At 43.5% G+C, this 22,607-nt stretch overlaps 1 protein-coding gene across 1 annotated transcript in view; it reads right to left on the reverse strand.

Annotated features, from left to right (window-relative positions):
• St8sia1 (ST8 alpha-N-acetyl-neuraminide alpha-2,8-sialyltransferase 1) overlaps positions 1-22,607 on the reverse strand; it is a 127,685-nt gene that overhangs the window by 18,246 nt on the left and 86,832 nt on the right. The window contains exon 4 of the mRNA XM_034511246.2: positions 15,665-15,757. Within this exon, the coding sequence (XP_034367137.1) occupies positions 15,665-15,757 (93 nt within the window). The remainder of the gene's footprint in view (positions 1-15,664; positions 15,758-22,607) is intronic.

The raw sequence follows: 22,607 nt of genomic DNA on the forward strand, positions 1-22,607 counted from the left end.
ATATATATATATATATATATATATATATATATCAGCTACTTCATTATTTCTCTAAATATAGATAATGCCACTATTCTTCATCCACTTTTCAAATATAGGAAAGAAAGTTTAATTAAAAAAAAAAATACTACAGGCTATACTGTAGCATGTCCCAAACTCTAGACTGCAATGTGTTAGGGTAAGAGAGCAAATATATGTATATTAAGGGTAAGTATAAAAAGAGAAAAGAAAACAAAAGGTTGTTTTAGTTACGTTTCTCACTGTTGGACAGACTACTTGACAAGAGCAACTCAAGGAAGGATGGGTTTACTTCAGTTCACCCATCCATCCTGGTGGGGGAGGCTTGAGATAGCTGGTTGATACCCAATCCCACCTGCAGCCTGGGAGCCTACAAGCAGAGAGAGATGGATGTGTCTGCTCAGCGGCCTCTCTCTTTTCTATGCAGCCTGAGGCCCTATACCATGCGATGCATGGCCCCCATTCAGGATGGTCCCCCCTCCCCCGCACCTTCCAGATGTGCCCAGATGCTTGTCTTTGGGTGACGTTGGACACTGTCAAGTTCACAGTGCTAACCACCACAGTTGGTGACCTGTGTTTGTTATTACATTTAAACATATCAGTCCTACAGTTAATGGGCTGGGACAGACAAGCTGTCAGTCAGACTCCCATGATGCTGAGGCAGAGACGGCCTCACAGGCTAGAACCGCAGGATCCTCTCTGCTCCACTCTGACAGCTTGCTTTCAGGAATTGATTTGCATTAGAAAATGTCTAATTTGGCATAAAACGAAATTTCTAACATTTAGGAAGAAAGAAAAAAAGCAGCTGTGGAACTTGGAATTCTTGTCACAGTTGACAGGAAACGTTATCCACTTTAAAGACGCTAAAGGCATTTTTAATTTAAAGTAGCAGGTGACCTGGCTATGGGGCAGTCGGGGAGAAAGCAGATGCACACGACCTGTGGAGCTTCATTTCTCTTTTGCCATTGTTTTCTTCTCCATGCTTTGTGTGGTTTGAACACGAAATCGCCACCTCTGTGTTTGGTTCCGTGGCCCTGTTTGGGGATGCTTCAGAAACCTTCAGAAAGTTGAGTCTCCCTTGGTGAAGTAGGTCACAGGATACAGGTCTTGGCTTCTTACCCAGCCCTACTGCCTGTCTGCGCTGATTCTAAGTTGCTTGGATGTGAACAAGCCGCCTCACGTTCCCGTGGCCAAAACTGAGATCAGCTCCTGTCACTGTGTCTTCTCTTCCATGGTGGATGTATCCTCAACCCACAAGCAAACATGGCCTTTCTCCATGAAGGTGCTTCTTATGGGGTGTTTAACCACAGTAACGAGAAAACTAAACTAATGGAATAGATATATTAATTTGCCTACTAACCATAAATAAGATTCTATGTAATCATGTACTTTAATATATATAGTAATATATATGTAAAAACTTTATATATATATATATATATATATATATATATATATATATATATACCTTTATGTGTTACCTAAGACAATCACAAGCTCTGAATTCAAACTACACTAGCTCCTCATGCCCCCTGTGCCCACCCTGTCACTAGCTACAAGTTATGTCTGCAATAGAAAAGCCACATGTGGTGTGGGTGTTAACAAGTCTTTTAAAAATATCTCTTCGCACCCCAAACAGCAAAAACAAAGCCACATGCATATTTATTTTCTTCTCCTGCTTGCCTTCATTAATTCCTGTTTTTATTGAACTAACATTGTTTGCCGGTTTGGATGAAAAATGATGATCCTAAAATTAATTCACTATCTTTTAGAAAAGACTAAAGATCTAATTCAGAAACAGGAAGAAGGGAGAATCTCAAGTGTTTGGAAAACAATAGCCGCCTTAGCTCTAACGGGAAGGTGATAAGCATGTTTTTAAATCACTGGGACATTTCTCAAGAGAACTTGCTGTCTGTCTCTGTATTCTTTAAACAAGATTGTATGCAAACATACTTCTATTTTGATAAGGTCTCACTATGTAGCTCTGGCACAAAAAGAAAGAAAGAAAGAAAGAAAGAAAGAAAGAAAGAAAGAAAGAAAGAAAGAAAGATCAAACAAGAAACAACAAACAAAACCCTTTAAGTCAGAAGTATTTCAGAGTAATTTAAAGATTTTTTTAAAAAAAAGATTTGGAGTACTAAGGGTTTGGTAAATCTGTAGACTGTGTATCCATATTCACAGGTGCAGTAAGTATATGGACTGGATTTCCAATATCCACAGCAAAACGCCTATTTTACTGCATGGTCAGCCAATGAGGTGTTGGCTTAACCAGTGGGCAATAGGCCCAGTCTATGTGATGAGGGATCAGTCAATGACACCTAGACTCTGTCAATGGGATATGGGCTCAGTCAGTCAGAAGAGGGTCCAGACTATAGGATGCAGGGTCAGCCAATGGGATCTAGGTTCAGTCAATCGGCTATAGGTGTAATCAATGAGATATGAGTTGAGCCATGAGACATGAATTGCTGAGTGCCTTTAATAGTGAACTGAGGTAAATAAGGAGAAAGATAAGGAGTTGGGGCCCCTGGATGTGGAAAGTAATTGTTTTACTCTAGTGACCAGTGACTGTAGCAGATCATACAGTGTGGCTTTCAGCGTTCTCTCTGTTTCCCTCTATTAGATCCTCCCCATCCATGGCCCCAAGGGTCTTAACTAGAGCATTTACCCATAGGCTAACCTCACTGCGTTACTCTGTAACATCCAAAGCCAGAGTGCTTCTAGCATCACTAAAGGAAGCACACAATTCCGTGGTACCTTTTGCCATCTGATCTTCTAAAAGGTATACATTGCCAGATTGTTCTTTTAAGACTGATTTTGTTAGAGGTGTTTTTACTCAAAGGGTGGAGACACTTTGAAAGTTCTCAATACACGGTAATTCTTCTCTTTTTCTCCATGCAATGCACTGATTTATACCCGATCAGCAAACAGCACAGGAGACTGGGAACATCCACAGCTTTTCTCTTTATGTCTGCTACTCTCATAGTTAAAAATAGAGAATGTGCTGCCTCGATGCGAAAGTATTTAATTATTAACAAAGTTGAATACTTGCTATTGCTAACCTTAGGGGACGTCTGTGTTTACCTCTTCCAGCCCTTCCCTTCTCTACATCCAGTCCTCTCCCAAGGCTTCCTCACTTTCCGAGAGTGTCTACATGCTGTGTCTACAGTGAAGAGATATCCATCCTTTCTCCTGTCAGAGCTAAGGTAACTATTGTTTTCTAAAAGCTGTGGGTTTCCCTTCTTCTCATGATTTTCTGATGAGAATGAGTTTTAAAATTTGGAGTCAAGTGCAAATCATTTTTCTTGCCATTTTTACAAACAAAAAATACTATTCTAAGGAAGGGAACCATACATATATGAATACGTTTTATTTTTGTAGGTTGCTCCTTATTTCTGATGTGTTCATCCTTGACCTGGATTGAATTTCTGTCCCCCTCCACCCAAAGTTAACATCCATTCTGCACCTCAAGATATGAGCTTGCAAACAGGCTCACTATAGACTGTCACATTTAGGTCAAAGTGAGGTAATGGTTAGAGTGGACTCCAGCCCAATGCCCTAGGGGGAATCTAGAGAAGCAAAGACAGGAAAGAGACCATGGAACCACAGAGGCAGAAACTGGAGAGTAGAGGGTTGACTTCTGGTCAACAACAGAAGCTGTCTGAAGTAGAGAAGGCTTCTTCCCACAGCTCCAAACAGCTCAAAGAGCACACAGCAGTGCTGGAGCCTGTCTCCGAGACCGTGGAGGTATGCATTTCTGTTCTTTTAAGTCACTTAGTTTTTGTTCCAGCAATTGTGATGATTAAACTTTGAAAAATATGTAATTACATGTATTATTTATTTGTGTATGTGCATGTACATGTGCACGTGTACCAAGACATGCTTGTGGAGGTCAGAGGACAACTTTCAAGTCATGCAATAAGTGGGAGTAACAACCACAGTAAAGACTAAGTTACATCCAAATCCCAAGAGATTCTTTTCCCATTGTGTGCTTTCTCAGTTAGAGGTGAGGCTAGAAGCAACAACATATATTCTATCTGAGAGAAGATGCCTTGAAATACCCTCTACCATTGGTCCCTTACAAATTACTCATAGAGAAAAGGTCCCTGAGTTTGTCTGTCTGCCCTTCCTTCCTTCCTTCCTTCCTTCCTTCCTTCCTCCCTCCCTCCCTCCCTCCCTCCCTCCCTTCCTTCCTTCCTCCCTTTCTTCCTTTCATTTACTTGGTCTTTCTCTTGATTTCTTTGTAGGTGTAAATTTGTGTAACCATTGCTTATAAATCTCCATACTCAAGAAAAAGGAGCAGGGTCACCCTCTGTTGGAATGCACCACCTAACCTGGTTAAAGTTATCTAGCCAAGAACTTTGAATTCTCCATGCAGTAACCAAAAAGTGCCTCTCCACCTCCCCAGTTCCAAGGGTGCTTGTCGTCGTCTTCTCTTCCCCCTCAGACTGTCCTGGAGATTTCTTTCCTCTCAGCCTTCAAGGTCCTGCTGTTTTTCTTGTGCACCTTGGTCTGAGCATTGTGAAACAAGGCTGAGAAGTGGACAGAGAAAGAAGAGACAGAGCAAAGGTGTGTCCGGCCAGCTAGGAGAGCAACGCTCTTGACTTTCAGTCTCCGTGTTTGTCTGTGAGTCACCATGGCTTTTCACATTTCTGAAGATTTCTGTGCTATTCTAATGACACCAGCCTGGTTTAGGATTATGACTCCTAATCCAGCCTAACCCCCACCCTCTCACCCTGCAGCTGGTGGAAATTCCTCATAATCTGGAACAGGGTGTGGCAATTCTAAGGTTTTTAATCCTATTTATTTATGGTGATTTAGTTAAAACACTGAAATAGCATATCTCCCCAAAACTGCACATAAACTGCACCCTGGTACTTGATGGAGTCTCATTCTGTGTCAAACACTCAGTTGGGCACTGAGAATAAAGGGATGGGGGAGGGGCTGACCCAATACCTTTGGAAGGCTAAGGCTTGTGAGTGTGTGCATGCTCAGAGGTCTCAATGAGCAGATCCACCAGATAGACAAGCGATGCTGACAGTTGAGACAAGCAGGAGAAAATGAAATGGATGGTGAGCTTACCCATAAGGCTTATGAGACACTGAGGAAGAATGATCAGACGAGTGGTAAGGGCCAGAGGTGGAGGAGGGTTGCATGACAGGACTGTTGCACACAAGAACTTACAGAAGCTTCGGCTGTCTGCACAAGAGCTGCAGGAGGCCAGTCAAAATTCCAGCATGAAGGGGAAAGGGCTCATGTGGCCCCGCCCATAGCTGAGCAGCTATTGGTAGTTGTTGGCCACAGGGGGAGGGAGAGTAAGCTTTCTCTAGAAGTGTGGCCCATGCTCCAGTGGATAGGCCTATGCTATGTATGTATGAGTAGCACTCGTGTGGAGTGAGTCTGGAAGGAGGAGAAGAGAGTGTGGGCGAGAGATACATTGTATACATGCACACATGAAATTCTCCAGGAATACATTTTAATTATTCATTAAAAAAAAAAAAACAGTGTCTGAAGACGTTATGGATCAAATAAGGGTTGATGGGAAGGACGACTGGTGCATTGTGGGACACTGAGTGTGGAGCATCTGTAGGACTTCTAAAGGGATCTAGACATACCGCCATCTGAAGGACTGAAGGCACTGGGTGTCTGGGATAGAGCTACATCAGTGGTAGTTCTGGCCGAAGCTGAAGGCTCTGGCTGAATTCTCCAAGGGAAGAGGACCTCTCTATGATCAAGTCCTCAACAGGATGAGAGTTAGGGAGGAAAGAAGTTATTTTATCTTGAGATTTGAAGACAGATGGTTTATCATGTTAAGGAAGAAAGAACAACAACAATTGTCCCCAGCTGTGACAGCAGGAGGCTGCTTGCTCACATCTGGGAAGACCCACAGCTGGCTTTCTCTTTCTTCCCTTTTTATTCAGTCTGAGACTCCGGCCCACAAGATGTCCACAGACAGAGCTGGTCTCCTCTTTCTGACCTACAACCCGTACAACCCAGACCCTCACAGACACACTCATGTCTTACCAGTGCCAAGTGTAGATTGGTCCAATCAAGTTGATATTCAGAGTTAGCCTTGCTAGAAGGTAAGTAGAGCCATGGGGAGGAAGGAAGAAAGAGGGAGCCTCAAAAGCAACACTAGAGAACATCACCATGAAGGTAAAAGATAGAGAGAGATCCACAGAGGAAGCCGAGCAGACAGATCATATGGTGGCCCTCCGGGAAAAACTGATTTCAAGAACACAGACATAGAACTTGAATCATAAACATGGACAACTGCTGGTTTCCACCTTCCAAATTGTGGAGCCTCCACTACCAAATATTTACTTACGAATAGCCAGAAAGTCTTACACCGCACAAATGCTCTCCTCAGAAACATTGTCATCCAATGAGACTCTGTGTTATGAAGCTTGTGCTCCAGGGGAGAGCAACAATACCAGGCACACATTATCCAACGCATGTTTGAGATACAAGCTTCCTTGTTTCACAGAATTGATGGCGTGAGATGTAACTGACCCAAGGGAAAAAGAGAAATAGAGGAGAGAAAAAAGCTTGTAAGAGCCTCTGGTCTGGGGGCAGCAGCAGACAGACGCTCGCTCGGCTTCTGCCCTCTGCGGCGCTTCAAAGCACAGAAGAGTCTGGTCTGTTTCCCATTAGTTCCCAAATGCCACTGTTAATCTTAGCAGCTCTGTCCTGGGAAGAGCGAGCTGTCAGAAAGCTGAGAGGCAAAGACCACTAAAGATTCCTTTCCAATCTTCTGCCTAAAATACCTTCCCAGCCCTCAGCCCCCTGCCCTCATCCCCGAGAGAGTCAAGGCGTCTGTATTTCCTCCTTATAAAGAATTGCTGCTGTTTTGTGAAATGCAACGTTCTTTACTGGTAGCTCTGGTTAAAATACAAAAAGCCCAGAGTGGAATAAAACATAACCACATAAATGTGCCCATAAGGACGAACTTATCTGAGGCCTCTTTATCACCTTGAGGAGAGGGACATCCAAAACAGGGGCATTGCCAGGGGAGGGCTCTTGTAGTCAAGTGGTGCACTGAAAACAACTGGAAGTTATTGTGAAGGGGGTAGGGCTAGTATAAAGCAGTTTTACAGTGTTCCTGGCTTTTCTCCTCTTTGCAACAGCAATCTGTTTTGTTTTGGGTTTGTTGTTATTGTTTGTTTGTCTGGGGTATAGGGACCAGGAGGTGGACAGAATTTCACTATGTAGCCCAGACTAAGATCATTTTTTTTTTTTTAAAAAAGCCCTTAGTGTCATGGAATCACAGGAATTCAGAGTTATGTTGTACAACACCACAACCAACTAAATTTACAAACATGTCTTCAGCAAACATTAAGATGACTTGGGCCACTGAGATGGTCAAGGACAGGCTAATTCTTCCTAGTGCTAAGGCTCAGGGTCTGATGTTTAGATGGTGTTGCTGTGGGTTCCAAAATGCCAAATTACTAAAAAGATGGGAACTGCCAAAGTGAAAGACATGGACTGGAAGACTGCAAAGGCCCACCGAGTGCCGCACAACAAGCCAACAAGTGAAGTCACGGATCCCGATAATCATGCAATTTCAACATGCAGAGAAGAACAGCTGTGTGAGAAAGCTCACGCTCTGTAATCCCACCCAGAAGCTGAGCCAGGAGGATTGCCACACATTTATGGCCAACCCGAGCAAGACTCTCTTAATAAACCGCAACCAAAACCACCCAATACAGAGCAGAAGGGAACCAGATTGGAATGCAGGGTGCAGTAAAAGTTCAGGTCACATATAAGGAGATCAGGACACAGAATGTCATCGGTTCCTCTAAACCCTGACCCTAGAAAATGCTGGATGAATTCCTTTAACAGTCTGAAAGGATTTCCAAATTAGCATAAAATTCTGGATAAAAGATCGCACGGAGGCTAAGGGCACTTGTGGACCTTACAGAAGGTCAGAGTTCAGTTACCAGCACTCATGATGAACAGCACAAACTTCACCTCCAGGGGATGTTATGCCCTCTTCTGGCCTTCAAGGACATCGCACTTAGGTGCACATACAAGAGCATGTGTGCATACACACACACACACACACACACACACACACACACAGATGGGGGAGGTAATAATTAAAAACAAAATATTCTAAAAAGCATGTTTAGAAGTAAAATCCTACCAAGAGCATCCATAAAGTATAAAAGTATACTGTTGACAATGTCAGACACACAGGTTCTCAAAACTTTTGCTTTCTTTTATTTTTTTCTGAGGAAATGCTTGAAGAATATGTGTTCAAAGAATATAAAGCAAAACAACAATTAAAATACTACTACTACTAATAATAATAATAAACCCTTTCCCAAGGAAAAGATGATTCAGATTCCAGGAATTCGGAGGCCTCGTTCAGCTCTATCAATCTGTAGGACGCCAATGAAGGAAGGTTCCAGAATGATAGTCTTGCACTAGAGAATAAAATGTATGTTTCAAGGAATAGACCCATCCCTTGAAAGGGCCGCCTTCTGTTACCACTGAGGCTAACTGAGCACCTGGCTAAGATCTGAGAACTGGCACTGGAGACAAGCTCTATCTAACAGGAACAGCGAAAGTCATCGAGCCAGTGCTCGCTCACCATTGTGCTGTCTTCCACTTTGGGTCTTTATTACCAGGTGTCGTGTGCTTGGGGGTTTTTCATATTTCTATAACTTGGAGATATCAGATTGATGGGAAACTTATTATGAATCATTTATGCCTTCCCCCAGGACTTTTCTAAGGTTCCCCAGGAAAGTCCTGAGCATGCTATCCCACCTGCTTTTAGAGAGATAGCCTTCTCTGGCCCAACTTGAAGGTCTTCCTTATGCCCTGGAGGTTGTGACTCAAATAAAGACACCAATCTCCATATGAAGCTCCAGCTCCAAGATTCTCTTAGACCATCTGTCCCTGTACATACTCAGTAACAAGATGATCAGAACAAAATAACGTTAAAAAGGTAAACACGATTCAGCCAGCTAGAGAATCTGGCAGCAGACCAGGTTAAGAGCCTCTTACCTCTTCTCACTATATACTCAGGCATTTATTTACCTGGTACATAAGACTCGGGCCTGAATATGGTATTCCCCTTGAGGAAAATATACAGCAATGAAGTTAGATTGGCCAGAGTTAGCTCTGCCAGGGACTTATGATTATAGACAAAGAATGGTATAGATAAATGATTTTTAAAAAATGAAGTATTAAGACCTTCCCTTCTTAGGAAAGTTAGCTTATGCAGGGCTACTGTGGTGTCCTACGACCAAGGATCAAAGAATACCAAGATTAGACATATAAACAAATTCTACAAAGGTATAAACATTGAAATGTAGCAGAGATTGAATAATAACTGTAGCAGCTTTGGCCTGAAGATTTTTCTTGGGCTCAATGACAATTGGTACTCTGACCATTAAGAGTTAATAATAACTCAGGACATGACAATCTGCCCAGGATGGCTTGGTGATTTTCTTTCTGTCTAGTGTCCTTGAAACTGCAAGGTTCTTAGAAGTTGGGTTATGGGGTTGGTGAGGAAAAACGATTGTAAAAGACAACTCTGTTCAGTCACAGTTTATCAATGAGACTAAACTTATGACCAAAAATAAGTTAAGACAAAAATTATATGATCTATGTGTTGGAACAACATGAATCTATCCGTGTTGGCTGGGCTCCGTCTGAAGAAGCACTCTGACTGCCAGTCAGCCAGGCCATAAGATCCCATCTCCCAACCCTACCCCCTGCCTGACTCACTCCTCCCTTACTCACCAATCCTTCTCTCCTCTGTGGGACCCGGCCCCTGGCAGACAAGAACATTCAAAAAGCGGGAGTGGAACAAGTATTCACCCCAGGGGGAAGGCACCAGAGCACCAGCCCATGGTGACTGGCATGGTGACGTGTCTGAGGTGAAGCTATCCGTCTCCTTTGTATTCCCTCCGTGAAACAGAAATGGATATTATTAGCTGAGATGAGAAAGTGTTAGCACAAAAGAAATGAGGCTGTCCCCTAAAGACAGGGTGCGAGCCAACATGAGAAGAGGTCAAAGGTTGCCTTGTGTTCTTAGCGGCACACAGAGAAGCTTCCAGCTACTCTTTCTTCCGGTTGTCAGGCATCTCTAGGGAGGCGTGGTGGAAGTGAAGAGAAAGTAGAAATTATCCTAAAATGGGGACCAAGCCAAGAATGTGGCTCAAAGGCTCCTGTGGTGGCTCCTAGGGAGAGCAGAGGCCACCTGCAGTGGCATGAAGGGAAGAAGTGGAACTGGCTTGGCACAGATAATGACTCAGCCTCCAGTGACTGAAAAGCCATTCCCAGACTTCAAAGAAAGCTTTGCAGTCAAAGTATCAGAATGTATTGATGTAAAAAGATGAGCAGCAAAAAGGGGAGAGGTACTGACAGAGAGTCGTGACAGTTTATCTTAGATAGAATTGATACTGTGGCTCACCCAGGCGGGACATGGAGAGGGTCTAGCCGGAAGCTACTAGGCCGGACATGGAGAGGGTCTAGCCGGAAGCTACCCCTGCAAGCAATTATTTGGTGACAGAGGGCTTCTGCAATAAACAGCTCCAAGCCGATTGGAAATAGGAGGTCTTGTCAATTATATTTTAATAAAAAGCTTCTCCATGGTAACCCGGGGAGGCCTGCGGTCTCTCTCCTGCTGGCTCATCATGTTAATGTGGCCATACTGTGGCTTGACTGTAGATTGGTCCACTCACACTTTCGGTTCGTTAGTGTTTATCAAATGTGTACTTGTCACCCTTCCATGTATTCTGTTACTGTTATGACAGCTACTTTTCTATGGTGGCAGAGTGGAGGCATGGTAGCTCAAGCTGGTTGCTGAGAGCGCACATCTTGAACCACAAGAAGGAAGCAGAAAGATAATTTGAAACAGCAGTCATCAAACTCTCAAAGCCCTTCTTCAGTGGCATACCTCCTCCAACATGGCGACACCTCCTAAGCTTCTCCAAACAGTGCTACCAATTCTGGACGGAAGATTTAAATTCATGCCTGAGACTATCGGGACACCTCATTCAAACTACCACACTGTCAGAATCATCAGAACACGGGATAGAAAGTCCTAAGTAAATCTCTCCTGTTAAACGGTGCCTATGGCATGAATGTGAAATGTCTCCCCACAGGCTTGTGTGTTTTTACACTTGGTCCTCAGCCAGGGATGGTGTCTGAGGAAGCTGTGACATCTTTGGGAGCTCTTGCTAAGGAAGCAGGTTTGGGACAGGCTTTGAGATATATAAGACACCCCATTTCCAGCCCTAGCTCTCTGCATCCTGATGTACCCACACAAGGTCTCAGCTCCAGCTGTGTCAGCTGTTATGTGTTCCTGATGCCACAGTACCATGCCGCCACCTCAGCACCATGAGCCGACTCACCACCCTGCCTATTTACCATGACTCACTGTACCTTCCTCAAACCATGAACAACAACAAAAAAGCCTTTATACCTTAACTTGCTTCTTTTAGGCATTTTATGATTGCCGAGAAGACTAATTCAAATGCAGGTTCACCTTTTATGTCTTGAAGTCATCTCTCTCCCAGTCATGGCTCAGCTGTGACATCTGCTATAAACCTCTAGTTGTAATCTCTCTAACCACTTTCCAAAAAGAAAGAGAAAAGAAAGTCCAGTGACCAGGAAAAGAAAAGCAACTGAGTGACCTGGGAGTCAACCTCAAATCTACCACCCATTTTCCTCTGGAAGCAAATCCCTTGTCTGTCACAAATGTCTCCACTGACAGGTTGGGACCCATCCTCGAAGCCCATAATGGTCAGTCCCACGATCAGGATGGTTTTTGCTTTTTTTTAAAGATTACATATGCATTTCTATTACTCACAGCTGATACTATTCATTAATTATTAACACATCTAAACATTCGTGTCTATTGTGGAGTCCCACAGCTGTACTCTAAGGTTTAATCTCATACCCAGGATATTCTTTCTTTTCCTTCCAGTTCACTAATCCTCTCTTCAACTGTGTCTAATCTGATGTCAACCCACTTCATCATTTTTCCATGTGTTTCTAAAAGATCTGTTTAACACATTCATTTGACTATTTTACTCTTTAATGGTTTATCTTTCTTTTTTTCTTTTTGCTACAATGATTTCATATTTGTAACTTAGTGTACCTGACAATTTTAGAACGTTTTTATACACAGGAATTTATACCTGTGATTTGTTTGTTTGTTTGTTTGTTTGCCTCTTGCCTCAATAACTAGCATGTTTTTGTAGTGTTTGACTATGAGAACACATTTGTTTGAATATGATGCATGATAACTTTGAGAGAGTTCCTCTGGATGAATTTATGTAGCATCTGACTGGACACTGAGGGCTGCTCCATCAATCACATGAAGCTACTTTTCCAATTCAAATGGGGTGCACACACAGCATGGTGTGTCTAGGGCCTGGGTTCTTGTTCTAAGCTTCAGTGTGTGGTCATTACAAGTTTTAGGACCTACTTTTTCTGTTCTATGTATTTGGATTTGGGAAGATGAGGGAAAGCAAGTAGATGCCCCCGGACTTTCTTATGTGTTTAATAATGCATTTAAAAGTATGTTTAACCCAAGGTCAGAATGTATTCTGACAGGAGAACACCTGGAGGAACAATTTGGGACATCAGTCAGCAAGGCTTCATGAACTCAGTTATCTTATCTCAATTTCTCAATAGTCCTGAGATGAATAATTTTATTCTCAATTGACAGAAAGGAGGTTAAATGACTCATGCTACAAAGAGAGTGAGTATAGAAGTTGAAACCTCAGGAACGTGTCTGCTTAAGGCTGAAAACTGTGGAGGTTTTAGTTTTGCTTTATTGATGGTACCAGGGATTGAACCCAAGGCCTTGTATGTGAGAGACAAGCACTCTACCACTGAGCTATATACCCAGCTCCTGACACCTTGGCTATTCACCACTATGTAACATTGCCTCTCACATAAGCACTGTGCAGTCATAGCCTCCTGGACCATTTCTTTCTTTCTCATCTCCACTAGTGTCAGGTCTTGCTTTCTAATTCCCTGCTACACTACAGACATCACACTGAATGGCTAACCCTTGGTGCTAACACTGAAACACTGCCCTAAGTTTGGAGAAGAGAAAAAAGAAGTCAACGGAAGGGACAGAAGTTTCAGGAACACCATCTAAGACACAAGTCACAAATTTTAGAGAGAAACTCTTTTGATCTTTATAGGATCAAGTTACTCTCCTTAAAAGACATAGTATATTTTTGAAAAGTATGTACACAATATGTTTGCTGACTGAATGGCTAACCCTTGGTGCTAACACTGAAACACTGCCCTAAGTTTGGAGAAGAGAAAAAAGAAGTCAACGGAAGGGACAGAAGTTTCAGGAACACCATCTAAGACACAAGTCACAAATTTTAGAGAGAAACTCTTTTGATCTTTATAGGATCAAGTTACTCTCCTTAAAAGACATAGTATATTTTTGAAAAGTATGTACACAATATGTTTGCTGAGACACGTGGGAAATGGATCACTTGTAAAGTGCTCGCTCCCAAGCATAAGGAACTGAGTCTGGATCCTCAGCACCACAGAAAAGCCAGGTGCAGGAATGGAGACCTGTAATGCCAGCCAGCCTTGAGGAGACAGAGTTGTGGTGCTCCTGTGGCTTTGCTGCTCCGTCTGTCAATCCAGCTAATCGGAGAGCACTAAATTTAGTTAGAGACCCTGTCTTAGAAAATAAGATGGAAAAATAATTGAGGAATACACCCAATGTCAGCCTCTGGTCTCCATGTATATGCACAGATGGAAGAACACACACATACATACACACACACTTACACACACACACACACATATGAGAGGTGGGGGAGAAACAGAATGAAAATAAGTCTGATGTTGTGGGGGGAGGGACACTCCAGGCTACAAAAGAAAGCTTGCCTAACAGCTTTTGAGGAGGCCTCTCCTGGGTGGGGGTGGGACAAAAATATCTCTAGAAGAAACCCAAACAGGTTGTGCTTTATCTTATTCAAGTGATAGGCCCTTGGCAGATACCCATACCTTATTCTTGTGTTGAATAATTAGGTGTCAGGGAGATGACTGTATCAAGTGACACTGTAACACTTACTTAAATCTAAAAGGCAGGCTTTATGACAGAAAGTTAACTTAATAAAGAAACCCCACAGACACGGTTTCTATGAGGATGTGATGGACACACCCAAATGCACTCTGAGATTTTGACAGTGTCTACATAAAGCATGTAAGAGAGAGACACATCAGAAACTGAAAATCTACAATTTAACTCCTGCTAACAATACTAGATAAACTGGTAACAATGAAGAAAATGAGGGTCCCTTTAAAATGATTTTGAAGGCGACATGGAGAAGCAAGTTTGAAGTGCAGTTGGTCAGACTCGAGGGAGTGCCCATGTGCTCTCTTGCCTGTCAAACACTCCCCCTCCGAGATCAAGTGGAAGCTTCATCAACTAGAGACTGACCCCCAAGGCTCCCACCATGGCTTCCAAGCTTTCTGGAATTAATACAAGTAAGAATGACTGGCCCAGCTTGAGACCCATGCCTTGACAGGGAGCCTGACACTCCTGACACACCTTGACACTATTAATGATACTCTGTTATGCTTGCAGACAGGAGCCTAGCATAACTGTCCTCTGAGAGACTCCACCCAGCAGCTGATGGAAACTGATGCGGAGACCCACAGCCAAATACTAAGTAGCGCTTCGAGAATCCTGTGGCAGAGGGGGAGAAAGGATTGAAGGAGCCAGAGGGGTCAAGGACTCAAGAAAATCTACAGAATCAACTAACCTGAGCCCATAGGGGTTCACAGACACTGATCTGCCAACCAGAGAGCATGCATGGGATGGACCTAGGCGCTCTGCACATACTTAACAGTCATGCAGTGGGTCTTCATGTGGGACTCTTAAAGCAGGAGCAGGGGCTGTCTCTGACTACATTGCCTGCCCTTGGGTCCCCTTTCCCTAACTACACTGCCTTGTCTAGCCTCAATATAAGATGTGCCTAATCTTACTGTAACTTGATATGCCAAGTCTGGTTGATGTCTATGGAAGGCCTCCCCTTCTTTGAGGAGAAAGGGAGAAAAATTGGGGGAGGGGAAGAGGGAAGGGAGGTACAAGAAGGAGAGAAGGGAGGGGAAGCTATAATCAGAATGTAATATTAATTAATTAATCAAAAATTTAAAAAGGATTTTCCACCTGCCATTAAAGATCTGATACAGAAGAGCCGATCTATTATAACTGTACGTTCTTGTACGTTCTGAAGACATCGGTGTCTTGATGCGTGCATGTGGTAAATTGGTCATTTCTTTGTTTTTGTTTGAACAAGTCAGTTCACAGTAGCTGATCAGAAAGTAGGACCGGAGCCAGCACACGACATAGGAGTAGTAATGAGTGGGCAGGATGCTGTGCTGTGCTCTGAGCAAAACATTCAATCCCCTGTCATTTATGCCATCTCTAGCGGAGAGAAGCCAAACCCCAGAGGAAGCATGAAATACTGAGGACGCTGATGGACTCCGGTGATTTACGATTCCCTCCTCCATCCTTCCTGCCTGTCCAGATGGCTTCCCTCTTTGTTTGCAGCAAGGCTGAATTATGTTCACTCCCTTTAAGATGCAAATGATTTCACAAACCTTCCTCTTTGGTCCCTCACAAAGAGAAACCAGGAAGCCTTACCTCTGGCGAATTATGCTGGGGTTAGCTGTCACCAACTGAGTTTTGGAACCGACATCTCTGGTGTACTCACTTGACAGGGGAGGAAGGTTGCACCTAGAAAAGCAGAAAGGGACCTTTCAGAATGGCTCAGGCACTTGTCAATCAAGTCAGTGATTAGGAATGTTAACTTTGACGCATACGTGTGTGTGTGTGTGTGTGTGTGTGTGTGTGTGTGTGTGTGTGTGTATGTGCGTGCTGTTTTAAAAGAAGTAATGCAAGTAGCTGATCTACCAAAGGAAAGAGATGTAACTGTTTTGTTGTTTTTAAGGTGTGGTGTCATACACCTGCAATTAGAGACAGGAGGGTACAGGGTTCAAAGGCAATCTTAATTACACAGTGAGTTTGAGGTTATCCTGGGCTACATGAAACCTTGAGTCAAAAATATAAATAAATAAATAAATAAATAAATAAATAAATAAATAAATAAAGGCTTGAGACATGATGGCTCAGCTCTTAGGAAGTGTTTAGTGCTCTTGCAACAGACCAGAACTCAGTACCCACATAGCACCCTATAACTGCTTGTAAATCCAACTCCAGGACATCCAATGCCCTCTTCTGTTTTCTGCTGGTACTTATGCACACAGGATGCTTATAAACTCACACAGAGTAAAATAAATCTTTATAAGCAACAATGTGGCTCTTGAAGCAGCAGACAGAGTATTTCAGGCTAGACATGATGGCTCAGGAGGTAGAGGGCTGACTGCTCACTTAGGGATTTCTTTATTTTCCAAATATTAACATTATAGCAGCACGTTCTGGGTCAGGCTCTATCAGGCTAACCTAATTCGTGAATATTTTTGTGTATGTAGCCAAGGTATAGGCTGGTTAGGGTGATGGCACAAGGGATTATTACCCAACAAACTGTGGTGCTCTGTACCATTCTTATTCTGCCAAGGGCAAAAGTGAAAGTTGTATGTGTGTGTGTGTGTGTGTGTGTGTGTGTGTGTGTGTGTGTGTGCATGTGTGTGCCTGTGTGTGCGTGTGCATGTGTGTGCGTGCATGCACACGTGTGCATGTGCTCATATACAAGTGCGCACATGTGGGACCAGAAGTCAACATTAAGTATCTTCCTCCACCTCTTTTCACCTTATTTTTTGAGACAAGGTCCTTCATTGAAGCACCTACAGCTCACTGATTTAGCTTCACTGAGTGACCAGTGAGCTCCAGGCATCCTCCTGTCTCCGTTTCATGGCACAGAGACTATAAGTCCATGCCACCATGGCTGGCCTTTGTTTGAGCACTGGGTGTGGAACTCAGACCCTCAAGCTTGTGTGGCTGACACTTTCCCAGCTGAGCCATATCACCAGCCCGAAAGTGATATGGAAGCATGAGAGGAAGCAGTCACCCCACTTGCGCCCCCAAACTCTGTCCCTACACTAATTGTTTCCCTTGGTAACGATGCCTTATGACCGTATTACAGTGGGAAACATGTCTGCTTCACGCCCACAGCCATGAACTTCTGTGGGCATCAGGAGGTTCATGTGTTTCTCTGGCCTTAGTTCCTCCGTGAACTGAAACTAAAATATTGACTTTGCCTTCCTTCCTGGACCATAGTAAAGACTAAGAGCTGAAAGTCTCTATTCTAATGCCCCCACCCCCACCCACCCACCCACACACACACACACACACACACACACACACACAAAAGTTCAAAACTATCGTGTCAGAAATCTGATTTTTGTATACAGTATAAGTTCTGTCTTCTCCAGCCACTCATCTGACTTGACTCCTGCCACATCAAGGCATGTCCAACTTATATTCTTTATTTATAGAAAAAGTTGTTTTTACAAACAAATACTCTGGTCTCTTTGAGCTGCTGTATTTTCTCTACTGATGCGCCCTGGGAGATGAAATTGCCCATGCACCTGTCAGCTGATCTGCCCTCATCCTCAGCTCCTTTTTCTTTTGAGCCTTGTGACTCCAACCACACCAGGCCAATGAGTCAGAACTGTCTCCACGTTGATTTAAAGTCTCCCTTTCATCTGCTTATGGGTAATAAAAAAACTGCATTTTCTGGTAACCACACACAGGTCAGTCATCTAGCTGGTGATTTGGTGAATGTTCATTGAAAGCAAACAGTGGGGGTTGTGGAAAGATGAGGAGGAGCAAGTCACTGAGTGGCCTCTTGAAGAATCTCCAAGCTCATGGTGATACCACACTCTATATTGCTTCCTGAGGAGTCTTGTGGAAGAGCAGACTCAGACATCAATACCAGGCCGCATCGAGCCATAGTATGGATCAGATCGTGATTGCATGATTGTATGATTTAACTGATTTTTGCAAAGACAAGATGGCTCCCAATTAAAACACAAGCTAAGATTTGGATGTGTTTCTTAAGGAAGCTTTGACCTTGACTGCCCTGACATCTGAGAATGAACTGTAGTATCTAACCTTTGCTAGGGAGTCCTAGTAACCTGTTTTGTCAATAACAGATTAGTTTTCATGTATAAATATTTTGTGCCTGTGGGGGTTGGTCAGATGCTGCTTGCATTGTAACGCTAAATACTGGCCCCTAAAGTCTGGTTTCCCACAGAAAGTCTGCATGTAGACTCAAGTGACACTCTGTGACCTTGACCTCCAAGTTATTACTGATTGTGCGTGAATAGAGCTGCCTGCAGCCTATAGCTGGGCAGAACTGAGATAGGCGGGGCTTGCGGTTCCTAGGCTTAGGGTCACCAGGCTTGGGGTTGGAGGAGAACCTTGAGGGAAGAGAAGAGGGAGGGAGAGGAGGAAGCCACCCTGGGGTAGGTGAGTCATAAAAATATGGCCATGAAGGTGAGCCAATTGGAGTTAAGAGCTGCCCAGATGGAACATGACAAATTATTAAATGGGGTTATCAATGGAAAAATAGATTCTAATAACATAGAGGGTAGGTATCTGCCCAGCATCAGTGTTGATTAAAGCTTATTATAAATATAAACACTGTGTATCTTTTATCCGGGAACTGAATGATCGAAAGCAGGGTAGAAGCCCTTAGTTGAGATTAAGTATCTCCACATGTGTCCTTCTATGTTCCATGGTCTGTATATCTGGATTCACTTATATCTTCTACCACCGAGTAAAACCTCAAGAACAGTTTTGTCAGTAAACAAACAAACAAAACCCCCAAACCAAAACAACAGTAAAATTCACAGAAGCAGCTTCCCCTGTAACAGAGGGGTTCTCGTAGCAAGAGAGATTTTACATGTGGCTTTCCGAAATCTGATGACAGTGCACACTGGTGCAACATCTGCTTTCTGTTCTGAGTAAGTCCTCCCTTGCAGCACAAACAACAGGGGCCTATTCTGTATCTCTTTCCTTAGGCAAGATGCACTATGATTTTAGTTCCTCGATTCCTAAACTGATAATTACATGGATTTACATAAATGGCCCATTAAACATAGTCAAATTGTTTCTAATAAGGTATAATTGTGTAAAGTGTCCCAGAGTTTACATTATTGCTTGTTGGCACAACTGAGAGATATTAGCGGCTTAAAGTGTCTTCAGAGTGGTGATGCCTATGATCTGGACAAACATCCGAGCACAGAAGAGTGAGAAATTAATTTTTCCCAGAAATTAAATTTCCCAGCTTCATCTGCCCATACCACATGCTTTCCAATTTCCATTTACTCACTAAATGTTTTATTTTGAAAATCTAATAGTTTATTAGTTTTCTAACTGTGCTAAATACCTATTCATAAATAGATCTTTTAGTTGCCAAGTTATACTTAAAAAAATAACTTATCAATTATTATTACTCTTGGGCTAGCAAGATGGTTCAGTATGTGGAGATGCTTTCATCCAAGCCTGATGACCTGGAACACGGATAAATGCGGAAGGAGGGAACGGGTGGGTGTCATAAGGAAGTCCTCTCACGACTAGTATTGGCACACACACAATAATAACAAAACACTCAGTACTCCCATATACTAGCCATAACTAAGCCTTTTTAACATTTCAAATGTGTTATAAAAAAACAGCGCTGTTTTGGAAATCAAAGGAACATGGACACACAGCTCTGAGTATAGTGATGTCTTCTCTGAATTCCTGTCTACTTCCTCCCCGTGCTCATCCTGTGAGCGTTACAGTGAAGGCTCTGCAGTAAAGCTTGATCCCAGGCACTTAATAGTTATGAGTTTGTGTGGTATCAATAGCCGATCATGCAAAAGACCAACCTAGTTGTATCTATTTGGGATAAATGGGGCACCGTGAGATAATCCCGTATGGTACTTAGGCATGCTCTTCTAAATGTTAGGTTGAAACATTCATCTTGCTAATGGTAGTCTCATACATACACACAGAGTCACTCACACACACATGGCACACACAGACACATACACTCACATACCCACACACTCACACACAACACATACTCTTCCATACAACCCCAACACACACATATACATACACTCACTCAAATATACACACTCACACACATGTAACATATACACACAACACACACAAACACCCACAAAACACACATACTTACACACACATACACACACAACATACACATACACACATATACACTCACAAAGACAATACATGCATGTACATACACAGACAAATATACACACAGACTCTCTCTCACACACACACATGCACACTCAGATTCACATGCACAGACACACACACACATCAGGAGTGCTAAGAAGTTTGATGCCTCCCTCCCTAGGGTTATGAGTAACAGAGCAAGAGGAGAGACTGGCACCTATGCTCTCATCTTGTATCTACACTCTGCGTGCTAGTACAGGAGAAGAGTTTTTAGCCCTTCAATCCAGGCAAATAAAACCTCCTGGGTAAGCAAGCCTCCTGCCCTGGATGAGGCAGTTCCCCACCTCCCCCAGGGCAAGTATGCACCCTCCTGGATGGGCAGGTTAACAATTTAAGGGAAGACTCAGCAGGATGGACCAACGTGTAGAAAATGATGAGAACTTAGACAGTGGCGGGCCAGTGAGGGCAGGACCATGGGACTACTTAGTTACGCATGGCTTGCTGGAGCTGCTGGACCAGGCTCCTCCTGCCTTATAACCTCTTCTAACTTTTCTTCACTGAATATTTGGAGAAAGCACCTCAGCTGTGCTTTAGAGCAGCTTGAAGTTTTGGAAAGGATGCAAACACAACAACCACACAGTATTCGTAGAACTATAGAAAACCAGGGCTGACTGAGGGATGTCTCCTTTCCCGTCTTCATATATCCTTGCAGAGGTCAAAACCACACGATGCAGGCACCAATCTGGTCAACCGTGAGACATGACCTCCCAACCCTGTGCTCACTGTTAGCTCTTCAGCCTCATGGAATACCCAGGAGCTGGAGTGGGTGCCTGACATCAGCGGGGCTCCCCTCCTCTGACTCTGCCGTCCATGGGATTTTACCCATTCCTCTGACTTATAACATCTCTCCTCATCTTCTTCCATGTTCCATGACTCCCAAGCAGCACCCATTGGAGCACCACCAGTTGCAGGAAAGTCAGGAATGGAAGGACACTACCTCTCCCTCACCTCCACAGCATCCCTTCCTTCCCCCCCCCACCCCCCCCACCCCCCCGCTTCAAATTTCACCAAGTGAGGACATGTCTTGACGGCAAAGCAGCCTTCTTCCTAGAGGGTGTGTGGAACTCTCTAGGAGACTGGATCCACTCAAAATACCCGCAGACAGCTCAGTGCTCCAGTATGAACTAGAATTCTTAGAACCCCACCCCCATCCTGCACATACATGCAAGTGGGGAGTGTGCATGTTTGTGTATGTTTGTGTCTGTGTGTATTAGTCTGTGTGTATGTTTGTGTCTATGTGTTTGTGTGTGTAATTATGTCTATATGTGTTTGTGTATGCTTGTGTCTGTTTGTATTTGTGTATTTGTATATGTATGTGTTGGTGTGTATGCCTATGTTTGTGTATACATGTGTTTCTGTGTTTGTGTGTATGTGTGTGTTTGTGTGCATATTTTTGTGTATGTGTGTTTGTATATGTGTATGTTTTGTGTGTTTCTGTATGTGTATGTTTTATATATGTTTGTGTGTGTACGTTTGTGTGTTTGTATGTATATGTTTCTGTGTATGTATATATTTTGTGTGTTTGTATGTGTATTTGTGTTTGTGTCTGTATTTGTGTGTGTATGTGTGTATGTGTATGTTTTGTGTTTGTGTGTGTATTTGTGTGTATGTGTCTGTGTTTGTATGTGTGTCTGCATGTGTTTGTGTGTGTGCTCATGTGTGTGTGCGTGTATGCATGTGCGTGTTCGTGTGCATGTGTGTGTATGTGTGTGTGTGTGTCTGTGTGTGTGTGTGTGTGTGTGTAGAGGCTAGGGGTTTACAACAGTGTTTTCTATAGCCATTCTCCACTGTACATTTTGAGGCAGGGTCTCTCAATGCACCTGAATCTTATTCATTCAGCTAAACTGGCTGCTTGAGAAGTCTAAGGCATCCTCCTGTCTCCACCTTCCTAGCTCCAGACTTACAGAGATGCCTAGATTTTTAGGTAGATGCCAAGAATCGAACTTGAGTCCTTCCTGGTTACAGCATCATTGCGTTCCTGGCTCATAGTCATTCCCATGTCTTTGAAACTTCGGGCTTCATCTGAAAGATTCTCCCAACCTCTCAATGTTCCTTTGCTTCCTCAACAAGACATGTTTCCCTTGTCCACAGTATATGCCCCAGGTGAGCGGGACTCTGTACTGCAAGGGCGTTTCTCAGCCTTGAGCTCATTAACTATCTACATTTCCCTCACCCCCCAGCCCCGCCCACCCTGAGTGGCCCTGTCACTTGCTCCTCCTCTACTCCATCAACGCCTCTGCTAGCCTGACTTGGTTTCCGTGTCACCTCTCTGGGTTTCTATCTAAAGCCCTCCCTCATGATATTGAGCCTTTCTTCCTCCTCAGCTAGGCAAACTCCATCTGCCCCAAGGCAGGTTACTTGCTGTGCCCTC

Source organism: Arvicanthis niloticus, chromosome 9 (assembly GCF_011762505.2).
Source record: "Arvicanthis niloticus isolate mArvNil1 chromosome 9, mArvNil1.pat.X, whole genome shotgun sequence".
NCBI classification, from domain to species: domain Eukaryota; kingdom Metazoa; phylum Chordata; class Mammalia; order Rodentia; family Muridae; genus Arvicanthis; species Arvicanthis niloticus.